Here is a 22,602-nt window from a genome sequence, read left to right as displayed (position 1 = left end):
GAATGATATACATACATCCATAATTTTAATATGCAGTAACAGATACGTGGACACATGAGTTATTCGCAATATTATTTAACTGGTCATATAATTCGTTATAAAATAATGAAGGTATGTATGTATGTGTATTATACATTTCAAAGACACATTCGTAGTTTCCTTCCAAAACCAAAACTCGCAGATCTGCGAGGAAACATTAAATGGCTATGTAGGCTACAGATTTTTTTAACAATAAATAACGGTACATCGAAATTCGTTTTCGCGCCGTAACAGTGATATACATAATATCTTGATTTCTTCATTCGCCACATTCTATAATGCCATCATTCTTGTACTTCTGATCATGCAGTATCAAGCGTTTCTAATTCTTAAACCTTGTTGGGTATAATAAAACTAAAATATGTTAAAGCTATTTGATTTACAATGTGTTTAGAATGTATTGATTGACAACTTAAGACAATCCGATTAAGGTCGTGTTTGGACTCATTTTTATCAGGAAAATTTTGTCAATTTATTAGAAGTAATCTCAATAACGTGACCTGACAATTATAGAAAATCTATTTTTTAAATATTAGTTTGATAACTTTGTTGACCGCAGCCGACCAACGATAGACGATAAACCAGCACGGCCGTCATTGTACTAAACTGTTACTATTTCAGGTGTGTCTAAAACCCTGTTTTTGTAATTTATCGGAAGTGATAATTAAATGAGACGAGTTATTAACACTCCTTGGATAAGTAAATATGATCCAATTTCGTCGTGTTTGGTCTCATTTTATTCAGAAAAATCTCACCAATCTGATAATACAATTTTCATTAACCCTTTGACTGTGGCGCGCTCTAGCTCGAAGTCATCAGAATATACTGAGCTATGTTTGCGCGGCCATCACTGGACGAGAGTCAGTAGCGCAGTGCGTCACACTTCCACCAGCGTAAACGACATTCGCATAAACGCGCAACATACTCTCTTTTAAGAATACACTATAAAATAAATATATGTAATGATATACTGATACAAATATATACTGTTGGATCTGCAGTCAAAGGGTTAACAGAGAATCAAAAATAAATAAGTTTCATCGTTGCATTACTTTTGTTTCACCGATACGCGAGCATTTATTTTTTTTTGGGCTCTCACGTTCACTCGTAGGCTCGGAAGAAACGGAAGCCGCTGGCGTGTTACATTACGGATAGCAGCTGGTAAGTTAGCAGACAGAAGTCATGCGCGTTTCATTGGTCGCGGCGCAATAACCCAACCTCATTGAACCGGTCACAAAATTGGGACTCACAGATTTTTGGCATTGGCCCAATCGGCTTACTCTTCTGGCCTCTATGTCGTCCCGACAGGCACTTACCAGCCGTACGCAGCATCGCTTTACCGTTAACCACGTGACCATTGCGCGTAGTTATTTCGACTGTACTATATGAGACAGCTGACGTTGTCGAAAGAGTGCTGACCTATTCATGCATGGGACGACGAACTGTGAACGTTTTATAGCAAGCAACACAGAATTGAAGGTATGGGACATATAATGGTATATCTGGGGTATCTATGTGCGACAATAGATGCTGTTTACCCTGCATTTGACTGAAATATATAAGTAAATTATAAATAACGCGAAACCGAATGCTAATGCAACGTTAACACAATTTTCCATGAAAACTGTTGAGTTGCGACCCATAGTCCTTTCTGAAGTTTTATCCTCGTGACGGGTAAAATACGATACAATAATAAAAAAGTTTGACCTTGAATTTGACGGTCAAGATGAATTTTGCGGTGTCTTTCTTTTGCAGATCTCCGCCCATCCAGAAGTGTATAATAACGCTATGGTAGCCGCGATAGTGAATTTTCAAACACCCTGTACACATATCTTTAGAAATAGGTTTTCTCGATTCCTATACTTTTCTGTACTCAATACATAACGGCTACAATTGCTCTCTGACCAAAACTCCATTTCTTCTATTCAATTTCCCGTAGCAATATATGTACGTATGCGTTTATTTCTTTTCTTTCCGACATTCAATATTGTACATTTTTAAATCTTTCAGAAACTTTTGTACAGAATAAACAAAGGCTCCAACATTTTTTTATTTTTGTACCTTATCAGAAGCGATAATAAAAGAATATGAATTTTTAACACCTTCTACATAAGTAAATAATATGTTCCAAATTATATCGTGTTTGGTATCGCGTAAATCAGAAAAATCTCACGAATAATGTTAATGAAAGTTTCATTTACAAAGAACTGAAAATAAAAGAAAAACACGTTACATTAGTGTTGTACCACTCTATACTCGGGCATGTAATCTTCTCTTGATCTCGCTTCGTTCAACCATCGGCTCGTGAAAGGGAAGCCACCAGTGTTGTGGCAAAATTGCTTTTGGAATATTTGTGAAATTTCAATCGGTTTAACGTACATGTTACTTACTGCTCACAACTCTATACAAAATTACATCAATGTACCGTTGATGTAATTTTTTTACAATTCTAGTTCTTGACACCGGATAACTTTATGAAATGTAGTTAAACTCTTTAACAACCTTTCTACAGTTATAACAATTTTAGTAATCTGATTTAACAAATGCCTGATGCCTAATTATCTCAAATGTAATATTAATTTTCTCCAACTATTTTATCCAAGATAAAATGACATATTTTCTCATACCATGGAGCGTTATTATCGTTCGCAGCAGTTAACGCGTCTGTGGCTGACAGTCCGTTTGTTGTACAACAGAATCTATTCACTTGGCAATTACCCGAAAATCCCAGGCTATGGTGATTAATTTCGTGTTTGATGCGACATGACATTTGAAAGATAAGTCCGAACAATCCACTTGACGCGTAGAATAATACGATTCCTTAGAGATACAGCCATTCAAAGATAATCCATGGATATTTGTTTTCTTGTAATGGAAGTAACAACGAATTTACTGGAATTTCGTAAGTTTTTCTATTTAACGTCCAACTATCGCCTAATCTTAATGTCCAATAGTCAATAGCAACTTTTCAATTTATTATAATTACCAGAGTGTTCCGTATTAAGGGGTAATGCTCAGTCAGGACATCGAAAAAAGAGTGTTCTTGAGGAATTTTTTTCTCAAAAACTATAAGACCTTGTTCAAAAAATGTGTTTGTGTTTCAAAGATTGCAGTTTCTAGATTATAAGGTAATTTTTTTATTTAATAATATTTATTAGTAAATAAATGGTGAGCGATCTCCCGGATGTATCTTCACAAAAAGTGGTTTGCCGTGATCACTGTAACTTCGTAACGGTTCATTTCAAATTAAAAATTCAGTAAGATTTATGTAATGGAAGAACCAATCTTGTCCTTGAACGTGGGGTTTTTCGAAATATTGATTAGGAACAAAATAGCGGACATTTCCCTGAAAAAGTGCAATTTTCACCTAAAAATCATTCGTTTTTGGTCAATTAATAAAAAAGTATGGAACGAAAAAAAAACTCCTTCGTTCAAGGACAAGTTTTTCTGATTTGAAATAAGGCGCTAAAGGCTTCATGTAAATCGACACAGTAGTTTTCGAGAAATATTGATCACCAACTTGAAAAATGTAGTTTCGAGAAAAACGCGTTTAAAGTTTCAAGTCAAGCTTACACTTATATAAAATGTTCATTTTTTAACGCCTGTAACTCTGTCAGTTTTAATCTGATTACCTTGAAACTTGCACAGACTATTCCCGAGATGTTGTACTTAAAGAAAATGTAGAAAATGAAAAATCGATTTTTTGAATATTTCTGACTGAGCATGACCCCTTAAATTCTCACATCATAGAATTACCATAGAATTTTACTTTATGGATATCATTCCTTATGATTAGTGATACACTACTGACAAAAAGTATTGCCTCAATTGTGCATTCGTGAAGGGTTGTCGAAATTCAATGTACCATAACTTTATTAATTTTCGACAATCTTTCACTAGTGCACAAATAAGATAATACTTTTCGCCAGTAGCGCAATATTAATTATGGTTTCATTACTTACAATCTACAATTTTTAAGGATCCGGATGAAGGCTGATGAAAGAACTCAAATGTGTATTTGCATTTCGTATTGTAACTCATTATCTCTGTACATAAATTTCATAATAAATAAGTATAGACATAGGTTATCGTATTAGATTTTCTGCTAAGCTTATCATTAAAGAAAAAGTCGATCGGCGCTACAAAGATAATCACGTAAATAACGTGATTACCGATCAATCTTCGCTTCTTATATTACACTTCGAGCGAAGCAATCATTCCATAATCTTTTTATACTTTCGATTACTCCGCCAGATTATTTTTATTGCACACTTATGATTAAACTGCGAATTCTGTACAATAGTTATACATATACGTTACGTGCAACGTATAAATAAAATACTTGACGTAATAGGATGTCCACGACACTTTAAATCCTCTTTCAAACTCTAATCAGAAAGATGCATTTCGCTTTAACGGTCGTTTTAGAAAATTTAACTGTAGAAATGTACATTTTCACGAATTTTTGCGGTCTACTTATCGTTATTTAGTATACTACACTCGGCGTAAATTTTGATCCTCTGTTTCGATGGGAATACATAGACTGTGGCGAGCCGGATCAACACATAAATTCAGTCTATATTTGTTACATGACGGTAGAAACGAGCATTCTGATCGTTAGTTTTACCTCACCCTTTTCCCAGCACCTACCACAATAGCACGTTATTAATTGTTAATCATTATTAATCGTTTTCATTATTAATTCGTTCGTCAACCCTACAGTGGTACCGCTATTATCCGAACTAACAGGGAGACAAATCCATTGTCTCATCTACAACTTCGTGTATCAATAAAAATAGTCGAACCTTTTTCCACAGGATTCTGAGTTACAAAAATCCGTATTGAGGAGTTTCTGATAATCGAGTTTCTACTGTACCAGATATCGACACCCGTGAAAGATACACGAACACAGGAAGTTCCGTCCGTCTATGGCCTGAACAACGGAACGAACGCCATCAGCAAAACAGACGTGAGGGAGATGCCGGCTATACTTGACGCGCCGCTTGGTTGTGCGATTAAAACGACTGATCCTTTTGCAGGAACGTTAAAAGCGTTCATCGTCACCGCCGTGCTGAAAAATGAATATTATATCATCGTTAAAAATGATTATCTATTCACACGTTGATGAGTCAAATGAATCATCGGTAAAGCGTTCAGCCAAAATCCATTTCCTAACATCCCGCTGATGGATCTACCAATCGCGCCAAAGTATTACGCTTGAATCCACACGGACACACAGAATTTATTTCAGAGACATTATAAACTGTCCATTTACCGTTCGAATAACTAATTTAGATTAATTTTTCTTCACCCTGAAACTAGTTACGTCTGTAAAATGTCAATTGGGTTGGTCAAAAAGTAATGTCAGATTTCTGCAGTAGATGATGCTTTTTTTTCTACTCACTACCCCCTATCCATAGATACCCATATAGTTGGAATTTTCTGAGGATATAAAAATCCTGGGGTGGTGCAACGGGGATCAACTCAATTGGATTTCTGCTTACTTACAAGGAGAAAACCCCAACTGTCCGACTTCGATTTTGACGGGATTTGTAAGATGATAGTATACAAGTTCCTAATGATATATGTATGTGCACTATTAGGTATAGACACTCGATAATTGTAAAGGTACGCAACTTTGATTATTTATGTCTAATTATGAATAAAAGTCAAACTTGTCGAAGTATAATTTTGTTTGACTGATAAATCAGAGGTCCTGGGATCGATTCTCATTCACCGAAATATAACTTTTCTGTTTTACTTTGCCAACGCAACTCTGATAATTTTGATTTGTATTCATAATATATCTCGAAGGTTCGTAACTAACACTGTTAATATCTTTAAACTTGTCAAGTGTCTATCATCTCACAAAACCCTGTTAAAATCGAAATCGGACAGTTGGGGTCCTTTGCTTGTTAACTTTTCTTAGATACCCATATGGTTGTGGTTGTCTGTCAATATAAGAATCCATCCAAACAAACCAGTAAGCAAATAGAGGAACCGACCTAAATAAAACCGTGAAATATGGACATATTCTGAGAGCTGACATTACATCGCGTCGTTCAAAAATGCACAGAAAGTTCTTTGTGGTTTACATGTGCAAATTACTAACACACGGATCAATTTGTCCGACTCTCCCTCTCTCTCTCTCTCTCTCTCTCTCTCTCTCTCTCTCTCTCTCTCTCTCTCTCTCTCTCTCTTCCTCTAATCAGTTTCGTCTTTGTTTAATTAATTCCGATTTAATTATATTCGGTCGTTGCGGTTTTACTTAGCGTGACAATTTGCTGCATGAAATACTGGTTCCCCGTCACTATACAATTTCTGCTTTATTAATTCCGTTTAATTCAGTTGTGCCGGGGAATTAATTATTGTATTAAAGGGGTCATGTTCAGTCAGAAATATTGAAAAAATCGATTTTTCATTTTCTACATTTTCTTTAAGTACAACATCTCGGGAATAGTCTGTGCAAGTTCCAAGGTAATCCAATTAAAACTGACAGAGTTACAGGCGTTAAAAGATGAACATTTTATATAAGTGTAAGCTTGACTTGAAACTTTAAACGCGTTTTTCTCGAAACTACATTTTTCAAATCGGTGATCAATATTTCTCGAAAACTACTGTGTCGATTTATATCAAGCCTTTTGCACCTTATTTTAAATCAGAAGAACTTGTCCTTGAACGAACGATTCTTTTGTTCGTTCCATACTTTTTTTTTAACTGACGAAAAACGAGTGATTTTTTAGGTGAAAATCGCACCTTTTCAGGAACACGTCCGCTATTTTGTTTCTAATCAATATTTCGAAAAACCCCACGTTCAAGGACAAGATTGGTTCTTCCATTACACAAATCTTACTGAATTTTTAATTTGAAATGAACCGTTACGAAGTTACAGTGATCACGGCAGACCACTTTTTGTGAAGAGACATCCGGGAGATCGCTCACCATTTATTTAATAATGAATATTTTTAAATAAAAAAATTACCTTACAATCTATAAACTGCAATCTTTGAAACACGAACAAATTTTTTGAAAAAGGTCTTATAGTTTTCGAGAAAAGAATTCCCAAAGAACACTCTTTTTTCGGCTTCCTCACTGAGCATGACCCCTTAATATAAGTAATTAGTCGATTCGATATACTTACTTTAGTGTCAGATTCGACTTCACGTCACTGAGCTTCACTTCGGCCTTCTTCCCTTTCAACACTTGCGTCAGATCGATCACGGTCGAGTTCGAGGAGAAGTTTATCAAAAGCGCCACTGACTCGTCCTCCGTGTTTCGAGTGACGATGAACACTTCGTTGTTTAGCACATGTGTCTGGACATCACCATTTTTCAGCGCAACCAATGAGTTGCGCAATTTGATTAATTTCTTGTACAAATTGTAGTGGGAGACATTATCCGTCGTTTGTTTGTCCAGGTTCAATGTTTTATAATCAGGATTAACCGGCAGCCATGGTTTGCTACTGCTACTGAAGCCTATAGACAGAAATGTCATTAACAATAGTTAGGTGTGATTCCTTCTACTTTCTTGCGTGATGTGATAACCTCTTCGTTTCCACTGTTGCCACATGGCTACGTATTCTAAATAGCGAACTAAAATATTAGAATCATGTACTTTTTTATATCAATGAGTATATAATAGTTTCTTTAAGTCTTGTATAGATGGTATGGCACAAATTTGAATGTGAATGTAAAAGCTCATCGGTGAAATAAGACATTATTGGCCCTTTATCTCATTCACTTGATAGAATTCAAGAGTTGAGCATTGTTACAACTACAATAGAAACTTCCACATTTCTAATTTCGTTCAAATATTTCAAGGGGGTTTATTGACCAAAGGTAAGAAAATTTGGGTTTTGCTATGTACAGTGAACGAACGTGAAGTACAACGAATGAAAAATTGCATTAGAAGACTTGAAAATGTTCTTGTAAATCATTTATATGTATATCATCTAACGTAGACAAAAATATAACATAATATTTCTTCGGTAATTTTTAAAAAATTTAGGAATAAAAGGGTAATAATGTTAATACACATAATGTAACTAAAAACAAATTTCTTTCAACCTTGAAATTTTTGTGTCACAGGCTATAGGAAATCTAATATAACAATTTTAGTAATTGCTGTCGTCACAGAAATTAATCTTGTAAAAAAGACTCCACATACTAATAGTATTCAATAAAATATATACAACTCATTATTTAAAATATATATATAATATGTGTCTGGACCGCAGAACCAGAATGTATTAAGTCCACTTTTTTAGAAAAAGTGACATTTTACATATTTCCCATATCAAATTTTTCACACTTTCCGATGACAAATATTATTTTGTTCTAAGCCGTTTAACTTTCAATATAGATACGAGTGCAAAAGGGATATTAAAGCCAGAGTCATGATAACGGTCACATTACGGTCAGATCACATCACATCCGATAGCGGTTTTTATGACTCACACGTAATCCAATGAATGTAATATGTATAGTCTAAATTTAATCTGATCGTGATCTGTCCGTTCCTTTGACCGCTATTGTGAATATGGCGTAAGTCCATATTTTGTACCGAGTCAAACAGTGTAAAGTAGTGTTGTATAAAGCTCGAGTCCTTGAAGCTACAAAGCTTAGTCTTAAAGACTCAATCTTTAAGGCTAAAATCATATAAAGCTCGCGGCTCGAGGCTCGAGCTTCAGGGCTCGAATCGTCGAAGTTCGCAACTCGAGCTTCAAGGCTCGGGTCTCGAAGCTCGAGGCTAACACGTTCACTGCCGAGCGTGTTTCTGCTGGTTTTGTCTTCAGCGCCAAAGAGTGATTGCCCATTAGAATCATATAATAATATATTACACAATATGATTTTATGTATTGTGCAAACTTATCATGCGTAGTACATTAATCTTGTTGCCGGTCATCTATGACTCCCGCGACGTAAGAGTATTTTTCAGTCGATAATACTATATTTTGAACATTATAGACAAATTTTTTGCAATGTTTCATTTCGTCTACTATTCAATGGTTATTTTGTTTCATTTTTCATTTCCCTTTCTTGGTATCAATCTCTCATGTGTTTGCAGTCATGGCTGTATTTTTTAAAAACTGTATAAAGTATAATATTAGAGATTTAGTGTTAATTCCATTATTTCACACTTAAGGGTTCTAGAGGGTTGAGCCTTAAAGCTTCAGACTTAATGTGGAATAAGACAGTGACGATTGGAAAAAATTAAGTTTTTTATATATACTTTGAAAGTATAATTTTTCGAAAATATTCTACTAAAATATTAAGTCGAAATTCAAGTGAATAACGAAAAAAATGTCCTAACTTTGCCTCTGATCAACGAACCGTGAACAAATTGAGAAACTATTTTGTTCGACGCGTAACGTCTTATGACTCGTATATCTTGCTCAAGTATACATACGTATTTTGTAATAAAAGAAAATTTAACGTATTGTCCAAAATATATATTTGATCACCCTATTAGTAATAGTTTAATGAGGTTTGGGTGTTGCAGAACTAATTTACAAAAACCACGCTTTTCTGGACGTTTTTGGATTATTCCCCCTTGAAGCTTTAGAAGCTTGAGATTCGTGTAATATTAGAGTTAAAAACTGAAGACTTTTAGGTTAAGTTTTAAGGCTTCGAGAACTCAAGGTCTGTACATTACTTCACTACATACAATTTATACGACTCGAGCCTTGAAGCTTAAAGGCTCGAGCGTTAAAGACTCGAGCTTTCACGACTCAAGCTTCGAACCTTGAGGGTTCGAGTCTTTAGGGTTTGAACCGCGACTCGAGCTGTTAAAGCTCAAGACTCGAGGCTCATTTTAACAACACTAGTGTAAAATCCGTCACATAAGAGACTTAATGCAATGTTCACCATTTCTACATGTCGAGATGTGTCTTATGTAAGTTCATTCAATAGTTTGTAGGTAGCGATTCCAAAATTACAAGGCTTTTGCACCTTTGATTTTCTCTCCTCTAAAGTTTGAAGTGTGATAAGTCATTAAGATACACTCTGACTCTAGCGTACAGATAGTATATACAGTAATGTCTCGATGAGTGTGACAAACTCGGGTCCGCTTCGAAGCATTCATGGCAAGGCGGAAAGGATTTCAGCCCCTCATAAATTTGTTTTTTGCCCGACTCGGAACCTCTGTTTACTCTGTTTTGATTGGTTCCAGAAGGGGACCCCCCTCCCGCCATTGTTCATGTCATATTCATCGAGGAATAACTGTATATACAGGGTGTCTCAGCTAACTTGATCACCTCGAATAATGATTTAACGACACTCTTTATAAAAATTTGCCAGCTGAGTTCCCGCGCTAGCGGTAGTTACGCGCTGCGACTGGTAGGCAGCGTTACCGCGGGAAATCGGCTGGCAAACTCGCGCTCTGATTGGTCGGGGTTTTTCGTTAATATCTCGGTAACGAAGCCTCAGATTACAGTGTTGCTAAGGAAAAACTTGTTCCAATTCACTACCCGAGTGCCCCATTTCCGTGTCGGACAACATTTTTGTTACACCCTGTATATTCCCAAAACTTGGTGGGGTTTCATTAGAATTTCTTTATAAAGAAATCTTAACGGTCGCGAGTGAATCATGATTCTGTCCCTAGGTTACTATCCAGTTGGTCGAGATTACGCTCCCCTATTACTTGAAGAATAAACAGACGGAGTTTTATTTACTCTATATGTAACAAACGCTATAATTGCAATTCACAGGTTCGAAAGTTGTCGCATATCAATACTAAAAATTCATGAAAGTTAAGTTTGCTCACCTGCACTGGTAGAATCGTTCCACTGAAATGGTGTACGGCATCCGTCACGGAAATCGCTAATTATTGTTGTACCATCCACCATGCCGATTTCTTCGCCGTAATAAGTTACCACCACACCAGGCAAGATCATAGCCAGCATCGTCATCTGATCTGGCCTGCCAGGGTAACGAGTCGCGACACGGTTCCTGTCATGATTGCCCATCTAAAGAAATGCGTTACTTTAAATACTTCAAGCTTCCTATAATTACCAGTAGACTGTGGATCTTTGTACGGATAATTATATTCTTTAAGGAGGTACATAACCTTGTACGCTTAAAAAGTAGGTAAATTTACAATTGTTTTCGTAAATTATTATTCAGCAAAATATTACGATCCTTTGTGAGGGACGCTAGGCAACATTTTAACTTTATTTTCATATATTAGTTCATATTTAAAGTGATAAAGTGAAGAAGTTATACAACATTCATCCGGTTAACTAAATTTGGACAGTGTAATCGGTATAAAACTATCTACAGTGTAACGTACAAATTTTGAATAATTTTAAAGAATGAAGAAATGGCTGCTTCATACAGACAACAAAATTTTGTCATTGAAAAATGCCCACTTCGAAAATTCATAACAGTACAACAAATTAAAATATAAAAAAAATCGAGAGCTACATAGTTAATATGTTGCCTAACACCCCTTAAAAAGATCTCAATATTTTACTGTATAAATACTAGGGAAACAATGTTACATTTACCTATATTTTTAATCTTACAAGGTTGTATACTCATTTAAAGTAATTCATAAAGTCAGTAGCAAAAATGGGAAGTTTTTCTGCGGGATTTTTTATTTTAGGGAACTTGGTATTTTATTGCGTCGCGGACTCAATAGTTAAGATTCAAGTCCAAAACTCTAAATGCTGCATTATGCTATTTGATTACTTTCAGTAAGGAACAGTTTCGAATAATTTATCATAGTTTAATGAAAAGTAATATGATTTCTTTAATTTACTTGTTTAATATGCGAAAAGATAGTATTAGACAAACTTGAAGTGTACAACTTTTGGACTAGATTTAGGCATAGTGGTGAATATACAGTTCCAGTAGAAAATAATGATAGTGACCATAAAGTCTCTCTGACACTTTAATCTACAATGTAGCAAATTAACCAACAAAGTACTATAATGTCTACTTCGTCTAATAACATTTTTTTGCGTCACAGACATCATAGAAAAATGCTTTATTGTCACGCTTTATAGGTCTTATCCTGTACGTTAGCCATACAGTGTTCAAAATAGCATGTCATAAAAAATAATACTTGTCATTTCCATATTCGATACCACCTGTTTATGTCTTGGTTTGATTAAAAATATAATTCTGCGGTGTAGATACTAAAATACATACCACCCAATTCGCAGTGGAACCTTTCGGCATAAGTCGCAGCCACGAGTCCGTGATATTCTTGAAATTTTGGGCAGTGGAGGTGGAGTTTGCGTCGGTTATAAATTTGAAATTAAATGGTACATTGGAGCCATAGTTGTAATAAGCTATTGTGTTGTTCCAACTGGTATATGCTTCTGTCATTAACACCTGTATTATCGAACGGAGAACATTTTACTTTAATATCGTTAATATTTTTAACAAACCATACTAGTACTATTCTTCATTCTTGTGTAATCGATAAACCTGTTGCTGTCGCAAAGTTGTTTAATGGGCACACGAACATATTCAAGATGAAATCAGTAATGGGTATTATAAATTATTAAGTCGAAATTAGTGGTAGTGATGTTGATTAGAAATTTCTTTACAACCGATGTTTTCTATGTGAAATTGTATACTACTTTAATCGACATTAGAACGAAGTATCTGAAGCTCCCCATGTATTAATAATATTGCACAAGGAATATATTAAACTTTCATCCTGCTTGTAGTAATAATGAAAAGAGATTATCAATTACAACAATAAATCTAGAAACTACAACAAAAGGATATTGTAATTGAATGTGTATTTTTTATTGAGTGACTATCTGCGTTAATTCTTGCTACAGAAGATGTCGCTATGAAATATACTTCCTACTTGATAAATTAAGCTTAAAATCTTTTAATCATCACAATATGATGCAGAGTCTTGTACATTGAGATTCAAAATAATTTTGCCCAATACAATTGAAATACATTCATGAAAATAAGGGTAAAGAATCTAGAGACTTAAGCTGTAATTACTAACGCAAACATTTCTATGAACTAGTTTTAACATTTAGAAGGTAAACATCTATCAAGATATTACTGTGTCTTTCAAGAAATCTCTGTTTCATGATTACTATCGACAGAAAGATTATGTTTCAAAGAAGTATCGTAGCCAGTGGACAACTTAGATAAAATGATAAGCTTGCATATAAATTGCTGGAAACTTTGGTTTTCAATGTTAATATGTATAACTGCGATGGTTTTTCATCCCTGAGCAGCGTGTATCCTACCAGATAACACCTTGGCAATCGGTCACGACTAGCGTTAGTAAATTTTCAAATGCATTGTACAAGAAATTTTAAGTAATAGCAATGGCTAATCAACAATGTTTTATGAAAAGCTAGCTGTTAGTAATCGTAATACCAAACAAATCATTACGACAGCCCGGTGACCATCAATGACAATTAATCAGAGAAACGCACTGTCATGTATGACATACCCTCACTTAATCGCACTAGACACTCTGTGAATATGTGTTTAGGGTAATAAAAATTGCAGCGTGACGACGCGCGACGTGATGAAATTATGGTTGGCCAAAAAGTGTTTTCGTATTTTTGCAGTATGTGACACGTTTTTTGTTTTTCAATACAGAACATTGGTTCTACTTAATAAAATACATACATATTCTAAAAGTTGACACTTCAACGCGTCGTTTAAAAACTAAAACCATCACGATTGCGTTAAATTTTCTTGAATTGACCTTATTTTAAAGTTGAACGACAGGAAGGTGTACTTTCGTGCAATGACACTTCCTTTTTATTTCCGAAAAGAGAAAAACGCGGTACAAAAACAAAAAAAGATTTTCTATGGCATATTGTCGGTATTATAAACAAACGGAAATAAGGAAAAGCACAATAGCTGAAGAATACACCTTCTCGTCAGTTATTTTCAAAAAAAGGTCAATTTAAGAAAATTTAAAGCAATCGTAATGATGTTCTTTTTAAACGACGCGCTGAAGTATCAACTTCCAGAATATGTATGTAAAAAGATTTACTGAACATTGTTAAACAGCATTTCATCGATCTGATTCTAATTACTCTCTTCATCTTTAGATTTTAGGTTAAAAAAACAATACTCAGTACAGCAAAAAAGACAGTTAGGACATGTCATTGAGAAAGTTTACACACTGCGTGGCATAACTATGAAACCACCCTAAAATTTTTAATCTATACGTATTGTGGATAAAAAAAGAGAACTAATTTTTTCTAGGGAATATAATTTATCCTTTTCTGGAGAAACATTCTTTCTCAGCAGGATTTCATACATGGTATACTTGGTTCATTTCTAGTTTAACCACAATACGCAAGAATTGAAAATTGTAGGGTGGTTTTATAGTTATGCCATGAAGTATACCTACCTACGTATGACTTGAACGAACAAGTAGGAAGAACAAAAGCAGTTCTGTTGCAACTTACGATTTCATCCCGTTTATTTTCCTCCGCGTATTTGTCCACGAACTCTCGCCAGCTCTGTATTAATTTGTAAGTTTCCGGCTGGTCTTTCGTGTAGATATGATTCAAATAAAGATGCTCCCCGGGTTTAGCGCCTGGTATATTACTCGGAGGTTCGTCCTTGTCTAGATTGGTCTCAAACAAGTGCGGCACAGCGTCTATTCGGAATCCGTCCAATCCCTTATCCAACCAATACCTCATTATCGCCTGGAACAAAAATAGAACAATTTCAACGCGAATTTCGTATAGAAAATACACGCATAAAGGATTGCAACGTCGCTCAGTGTCGTAAGTCGTGTTCAAAAATCGAGAAACTTAATTTTGAAATTTTTTGTTCCGTTTACATGGAATTGAAAGTGAAACGTTCCTCAGATCTGAGAATATTGTAATCTAAGAATATAAACAACGATTACAGTTAGTTCAAATTTGGGAAGAATTAGGAGATTTAATTCGCGAGAACGATGCGATTATACCTTCATTTCTAATTGCACCTCCGGATTGTTATAATTTAGGTCGGGTTGTTGTGGATAGAATTGGTGAAAATAGTATTGGTTTCGTGTCTGGTGCAGCGTCCAACCTGAGTTATTGAAAACACTGGCCCAATTATTAGGTGGCGACTTCTTGTTGTTCTTTCCGTCGCTCCAGATGTAATAATCTGCGTACTTTCCTTCACGCTTAACGCTCATTTGAAACCAATAATGATCGTCGGACGTATGATTAGGTACGAGATCTAGAATAACCTGTTCATGAATAAAAAAAATGATATATATGCTTCATGTTATATAATATATTTACAAACAACTAAAAATTACATTGAAAATGATTCTTGGCTTATGCCTTGAAAGAGATAAGTTAAAAATGAAGTTTAGATAATACGGCAAGAAAATGGTGCTAATAAAAATGTATTCTTCCATGTCAGAATATTTAATAGTGTAGTGTACATTAGAAAGTTCAATCGGTATTTCACAAATATTACAATATAGACAATATATCCTATCTACCTAGATATATTAAGATAAAGGACTTGTAAAGGTATGCAAATTTTCGACCGTTCTTTATAAAAGGGTCTCGATTTAGATCCATGGATTAGGGCTGTGATTAAGCAAATAAGTGACAGCCGTTTGTACAAATTGGTAATTTTATTATATAGAGAAATAGCAGATAATATATATATGAATTATTAAATATTTCTATTCCCATTTTGTTTTCTTGCTTCTGTGCTTAAAGAATACATTAGTTCTACCGTAATGTAATCAGAAATTAACGAATTCGTTCTTTAACGACAGTAAGATAAAAGGTAAATAAGTTTGAAAAGGAAATATTAAGTCTGTGGGAAATTAATAGTTGTTTGAACGTGTCAAGTTTATTGTTGTTCCAGTTATTTTAGAATAAATACATATAGTAGCGGACAAAGAGGTTACCCCCTTTCTAAAGCCTTAAAATATAGTGAGTTTTATGCAGCTTTTAATGCTCTATTATTATATATTTGTAACACTTATTGAAATTTTAAGTTGATTTTAAAAAATAATAAAAGTAAGAGAAATCGAATATGTGGTAATTTTTTTATCCGGTACTGTATGTAGAAAATCTTGCATTGTGTTTATTGGTGATGCAGATTAAAGAGAATCATTTCGATCCATCTATGCAAACTGTACAAATTATAATTCTACAGACACTAATGGCGCTCGGCTACTTACTTCTCACCAGTCGAATATTTCAACCCGAGACTTTTAACAACATGCTGTTTGGTTCAGCGTGTAATATCAGTGGAACAATTATGTGAAATTATCCTGGCGTTCTTTCATTCATGCGCAAATTATAATTACGTTTTGTGGAACAGATGTTTTTCTAGTTCGAGGTACGATATGGAATATGTATGACACATTACCTATATGAAATATCACTAATGAGTATAAAGGATTATGGATTACCTTCAAACCGAGTTCTTTGGCTTTTTTTATAAGATCATCGAAATCGGACAATTTGCCGAATGTTTTATCAATATCCTTGAAATCCGATATATCGTAACCATTATCGACCATAGGGCTTTTATTAATTGGTGACAGCCAGATCGCTCCTACTCCGCTGTCCTTAAAATGCTGCAGCTTGCTCGTTATGCCTATCGCAAACAAAAATCATTGCTCGATTTATAAAAATCAATTACTTAAGAAGGAGACACTTGTTAAGTAACAAAATTCGGTTTCGTTTTTCGTCGTCAGTGCTCCAATATGATAAACATGACTAGTAATAAAGAAGATGACCACAATTGTGGCACAACCGGGTATAGACAAGCATCCAAAGTAATTGTACTATAATATTGCAATGCAATAATTGTTTTATTGTCGAGAAATTTGAACTTTACCAGTAGTCAGTTATTCGTTGCCTTTAAATTGGACTGGGGTAACGTATCCGACCATTACTTGCTCTTTCCACGTATCTATTTACAATTAGTATGTATTTGCTTCCTCGAATAACCAGCCTCGCACGAAAAGAATTATTTCCCGTTTTTGGTTTATTTTTGCCCGAAGCATGAATTGAAAAAAATTGTTTTTCGATCAATGAATTGGAAAACAATAAGGTAGAAAAATGTATGGTACTTATTTAACAAGAATAAAAGAAATATAGTATTATAATTACGTAATAAAACGTAAAGAATAAACAAAATATGTATTAATATAATTATTTAATGTTTATTTCTGTTCATTCTTTATTTGTTATTATGTAATTGTAATATTATTGTACTTTTACTCTTGTTAAATAAATACCATATATTTTTCTACTTTCTCATTTTGCAATATCATTGCTCAAAAAACAATTTAAACGTTGCCATGCACGAAGGACATGCAAAGTGGTCTCCAACTTTTTCCAATCTGTCGAAACTTACTGATAGTTGCTATGTAGAACCGCTCGCGATATTATCGATTACCATATACCGATTCTCGAAACCGAAGTACAAAGTGAAATACAGGCTCTGAGCGTCGTATGCTCAATTTTGCTTTCACAATCTTTCGATTCTTTATTTAGACGACTTAAAAACCGTTATGTACAATTACCAATAGATTTTATATAAATATATACACGGTTCACGAAAACCACCATTAATTTTATGAAAGGCTATATTTAACACATTGAAACAAGGTATCCATTGGTGATTTTACACAAATTCTTCTGCTGTTAATGTAAATTATGTTGAAGCAGTGTAACATTACGTATGTATCAATAAGTATGGGTTATTTGATTACAATAGAAGAGAATGTTCCATACGCATGAACCAGATAACTAATACTGTAATTTGATTATCCATTTTCAACTGTGTGCTTGTTCTATCGTAAGCATCTCGCTGTACGAGAATAGTGCAAGTGTTTTAATAAATGTATTTATTCTTTTATTACAGGTAAGTCGTCAAGTACAAAAATGAAACGATCGACGCCAGTCTACGTAAGTAACTGTCTGTAAAATTAATTGTTTAACGATGTGTACATACGATTGTTTAGCAATATTCCTCAAAGACTCGTGAAATTATCAGATCTAATGAAAACTAACAGCACTTGCAGTTATTAGATCAACACTTGTGAAACTAATAGCATCCCGAATAGATAAATAGATAAGAAGCTTCGAATGGCAAAACATTGAGACTTCAGGTGAGTCAGAGACACTAATCTCGACATTGAAAATATAAAGTTAAAAATCGAGCAAACTATGACCGACACTCTTCGTAGATTAAAAAGCGATTCTCGTAACTATTGTCTATTATATAACTGACATCAAAGAGAGGAAACAGGATGTCTGTAGAGTAATTATACATTATTAGTGCATTCGCATCTTTACTCCTCGTACGTAATGTCAGAACTGTAAGTGTGAAAAGTGTATGCAAAGATTATTATTTCGTGAAAAATTCAGAAGTTTTCACATTGAAATTGTTTAAGGTGGTATGCGACTGATAATTCAACAACAGCATTTTCATAGAATCCAAAAATTACTTCAAGACTAGCTGTCATAATCCAATAAAATGAAGTACAATAGCATAAATACAATATAACAAATATTATAATTTCTTTTATGTTCAAATCGAAACACGTAAAAGAAACGATGAAAATATCCCGACTATGAAAATCGAAGAATTGTTTTTTGTAACGTAATATTGTAATTGTAACGGTTTTCAAAACAACAGTAACTTTTGACAAACTGATACAACTACTGACTAAATCACAAGATCGCATAATCACAAATGGAAATACCACACAGTCATATAGCCTCGAGTCTAATTTCTCGCACTAGTGAATCAACGAATGCAGGTATCTAATCTATCGTACAATCTCTGAATCTGTACTGTCTCTTGGGATCAATTGTACTCCACATTTCGCAGCATATAATAACAATTTCAATTTCTCTTTCACGTTTTTCATTCCCTGGTTCGCCTAATTGCTATCATCCCGTCGCGACATTTTATGTACGTACATATGTACATGTACCTTCCTGTACAAAATCCACGACGGGGAATGTAATTCACTGTTTTAATATCACTCTGTACAAGATGAAGAAACATCAGCCGTCCCAAATGGTATTCCAAAAGACGGTAGACATTAGATTTCTCTGCACATATTATCCTTTTCAAAAGGTTTTTGGTAGGTAAATAATATTCTAGTTAAGGATTTTTAAAAATTTAGGACGTTAACGATGCCAAGAATTAAGTAATAGAAAATGATCAATATTATAGGTTTTGCACAGTCAGACGGCTGTTTTAACACGTTTACTGTCACAGGAAGAAGGACGCACGTAGCCAGACACACTTTATTCCGTCTTTTAAAGTAATAAACCATTGAAAATACATGCGCTCTGTTAATAGAGGCTATTGGTCTTGTTTTCGATTTTACTGTGTTATTAATTCGACACAACATTTCATAACGGTATTAAACCCATTAACACCCAGATCCTTAAATCGTTATTTCAATATTACAAGACTGACATATATGTTGTGTCTTGTTATTTTGGAGTCGAAAATATTGATATTAAACAGACATATATTTTTCCCTCTTTTTGTACTTTTGGAGGGAATACTCGAATTTCTCAACTGAAACCGTGGAGATCTACTTCAGATCGGTGAAACTACGGGTCCTTGCTGACAAAAGTTAGATATTAACCATCGACAGAATTTTACGCACTTTTAAAGTAAGTGTTGCACTGGTGCAACCCTAGGCGTTAAAGGGTTAAATAATCTAGCCTCTCTGCGATGTACATCCGCGAGCAAACTCGGCTTCCACTAGGGGAAAAAGCAATCTAGGGGTTAGGGCCTTCTACTACTTGGTAAATTTCCTACAAATACTGAAATAAATGTTAAACCGAATGTTAATTTCGCATAAGTTTCAATAACTCCGAGACCAAGTGGTAGGAGGTCTTTCCCTTACATCACTTTTTCCCCTAGCGGAAGCCGAATTTGCTCGTGAGAGTACGTGTCACTGCTAATTGGGTAACATGTGGCAGTCAAAGGTGTTATAGCACTGTGCGTCTACCTTTACGGGAGGAGCCGAGGAAATCATGAAGATAATTCGAATACTCAACGAAACGTTTTTCCTGTCACCGGAATATATCCTTGGTTCCCTACCTTTCAGATCCCCAATGCCATCCCCGTCAGAGTCCATGAAGCTCCGTGGATAAATTTGATAGAAAACCATGTTCTTCCACCATCCTTTATTCCGGACCTCGGCCGACGCTAGGACCAGCGTCGCGAACAGTAATATGACGATGCAGCCGGTGCTCTTCATGATTTGAATTACACGGGACGGAATCACGCTGCCCCCTTTATAAGCGGCGCTCGACGGTAAAAATAAACGGGAACTCGCGTATCGTTATCATTCGAGCACGGGATAAGTTATCGAACGGGATAAGTTTAGAAGGCGTCTATATGTTCGCGTTTGTTATACGGCAGGATACGCAAAAGGATTTTTACTCGTGTTGAATTGCGATTAAACACGTGTTGCTAAAGCACGAGAAATTGTCTACTTAACGAGTTAACAGGGTACATTACATTGTAGACCTAAAGAAATGAAGAAACTTAACATTTCTGTCGCATCGGGTAATTATTCAGTAAAATATTAGGATCTTTTGAAGGGATGTTAGGCAATATTTTTACTCAATTTTGCATACTAGTTATTATTTAAATTTACAAAATGGAGGGTTATACAACATTGTCTATCGTCATGTATGAGAAGACCTTGTCAGTTGGCACCCAACAGATCTCCGAAACTATTTATCCGATTATCCGGAAACGGCACATTATTCCTTACAAAATTATTTACAACTAGCTTTTTGCCCGCGACTTCGCTCGCGTGGATTTTGAGATTTGGCATAATTATTTTTTAAATACAATTTTTGAATTGAATTGTAAAACAAGAAAATAAAAACAGAAAAAGAAATGTATATATATTATCTCTATATGTATATGAAAGTAGAAGTACTGACTGACTCATGAACGCGCAGCGCGAAAAGATGCTTCAAGACAAAAGTTACTTCTTTTAATTAGACCTATCAAACGGTAGAAGATTTATGAATTGTTCAAACAATTAGAAAAACGTTAAAAACAAAAATAGCAATAATATCTCATCATTTGATAGATCTAATTAAAAGAAGTAACTTCTGTTTTGAAACTTTTTTTCTATTTCTTACACTTCGAGAGTTATAACACAAAATCGGAAAATAACCGAATTTTCAGGGGCTAATTTCACCCCCTGAGAGTTAATTTGGACAGCAAACAAAAATTGCGCTCTGTAATCGGCAGGAAATCCCCTACATATTCACAAAGTTTCAGAATTTTTTGAAGTTCCGGGTTTGGGATGATCCCTTGTAAGCCAATGCCAATAGGCCATCGATCGATATTATGTATCAGCCGGGAATCGACTGTTGTAAGTACATAGTATAATCCATCGCGCTAGACGTATTTCATGCGTATTTCGTTCGCATTTTCAACAATGAATAACTCGAAAACGAAGCCTCATACACAATTTCGTGATTCATCATTTCCGCCTTAGAATGGCGTGCAGAATCCACCCTGTGCAAGTATTCCACATTTTTATTAACACCCTGTAGAGTACACAAGACCAGGTGAGTGACGTTTGCATGTATAGACCGTCGAATTTCAATAATATTCTACTTCAACGCTTTCTGCTGTTCTTTAATCTTTCCATGCCATTCAATAAGTGTTCAACGGGATTTAAATTAAGACATTTCGTTGGATATGTCGTTATTTCAGCAATTTTAAGTACCCACTATACATATACAGCCAAATTTATGACTGCCACATTTTACTTGATAGGGTGTATTATAACGATAGTTCATTCTTGATAACAGTCTTCCACGGAAAAAGGAGCCACTACTTTTTACATACACCTAATGATAGTACAAAATACAGCAGAGCCACCCATCATTTATTCAAATCAAGATCAAGAAAATTGACAATATCTCAAAAAATGTATGGATCCCGTATCTTTTTGGCGTTTAAATTACAACACATTTTCAACATGTCAACTACTACTGACAATGAGTAGAATTCAATCGAACAGAAGAAAGTATACATTGTACGTATACACATTACATATTTGCAATTGCAGATGGCATCTGATGCTGGGCAACACTCTGTTCAAATAAGAGAACGTTCAGATAGTAGAACAATTGAATATTAGAGTATTTGGATAATAGGTGTTCCAATACGAGAGGCTCTACTCTAATTTATTTACTTATTCCTTCAAATTAAATGTGATTCATATAGGAGCTGCTCTAGTATAATTCTAAAATATTGTTGCGTGGACGCGGCATAACTTCCGAATAAATAAAGGCAATATTAATAAAATAGACGAATTATATATTTGGAGAGGAGGAGTACTTATATTAACACGTCTTTTCTATTCTATAGTCGTATCACGACTCTGCTCTGTCTCTGTTTTGGCATTGTTACCAAAACGACGTTGCTAACCTGAAGTCTCTCGCTTTTTAACATTATACAATACGTGCTACCTATCGGGTAACACGTAACAATATTTACAGAGGTATGCTACACTTATCCGCTTAAATCACGAATAAACCACTGATCGAGTGATTTTGTGTGTCTGACTGTATGTTTAGGC

The 22,602-nt window shown here is 34.8% G+C and overlaps 1 protein-coding gene across 1 annotated transcript; it reads right to left on the bottom strand.

Annotated features, from left to right (window-relative positions):
- Window positions 1-4,463: 4,463 nt before the first annotated feature.
- On the bottom strand, window positions 4,464-20,276 carry LOC107188793 (maltase 1-like). Its single transcript, XM_015577152.1, has 8 exons — window positions 20,088-20,276; window positions 16,417-16,604; window positions 14,959-15,225; window positions 14,450-14,692; window positions 12,192-12,377; window positions 10,804-11,005; window positions 7,181-7,514; window positions 4,464-5,110 (listed from the first exon to the last, which is right to left on the bottom strand). The coding sequence occupies exons 1-8, from the start codon at window positions 20,245-20,247 to the stop codon at window positions 4,966-4,968; spliced, it is 1,725 nt and encodes a 574-aa protein (XP_015432638.1). The 5' UTR covers window positions 20,248-20,276; the 3' UTR covers window positions 4,464-4,965.
- Window positions 20,277-22,602: the final 2,326 nt, after the last annotated feature.

This window comes from Dufourea novaeangliae, unplaced genomic scaffold (assembly GCF_001272555.1).
Source record: "Dufourea novaeangliae isolate 0120121106 unplaced genomic scaffold, ASM127255v1 scaffold108, whole genome shotgun sequence".
Taxonomy (NCBI): Eukaryota; Metazoa; Arthropoda; class Insecta; order Hymenoptera; family Halictidae; genus Dufourea; species Dufourea novaeangliae.
This window is presented reverse-complemented; position numbering and strand designations above follow the sequence as displayed.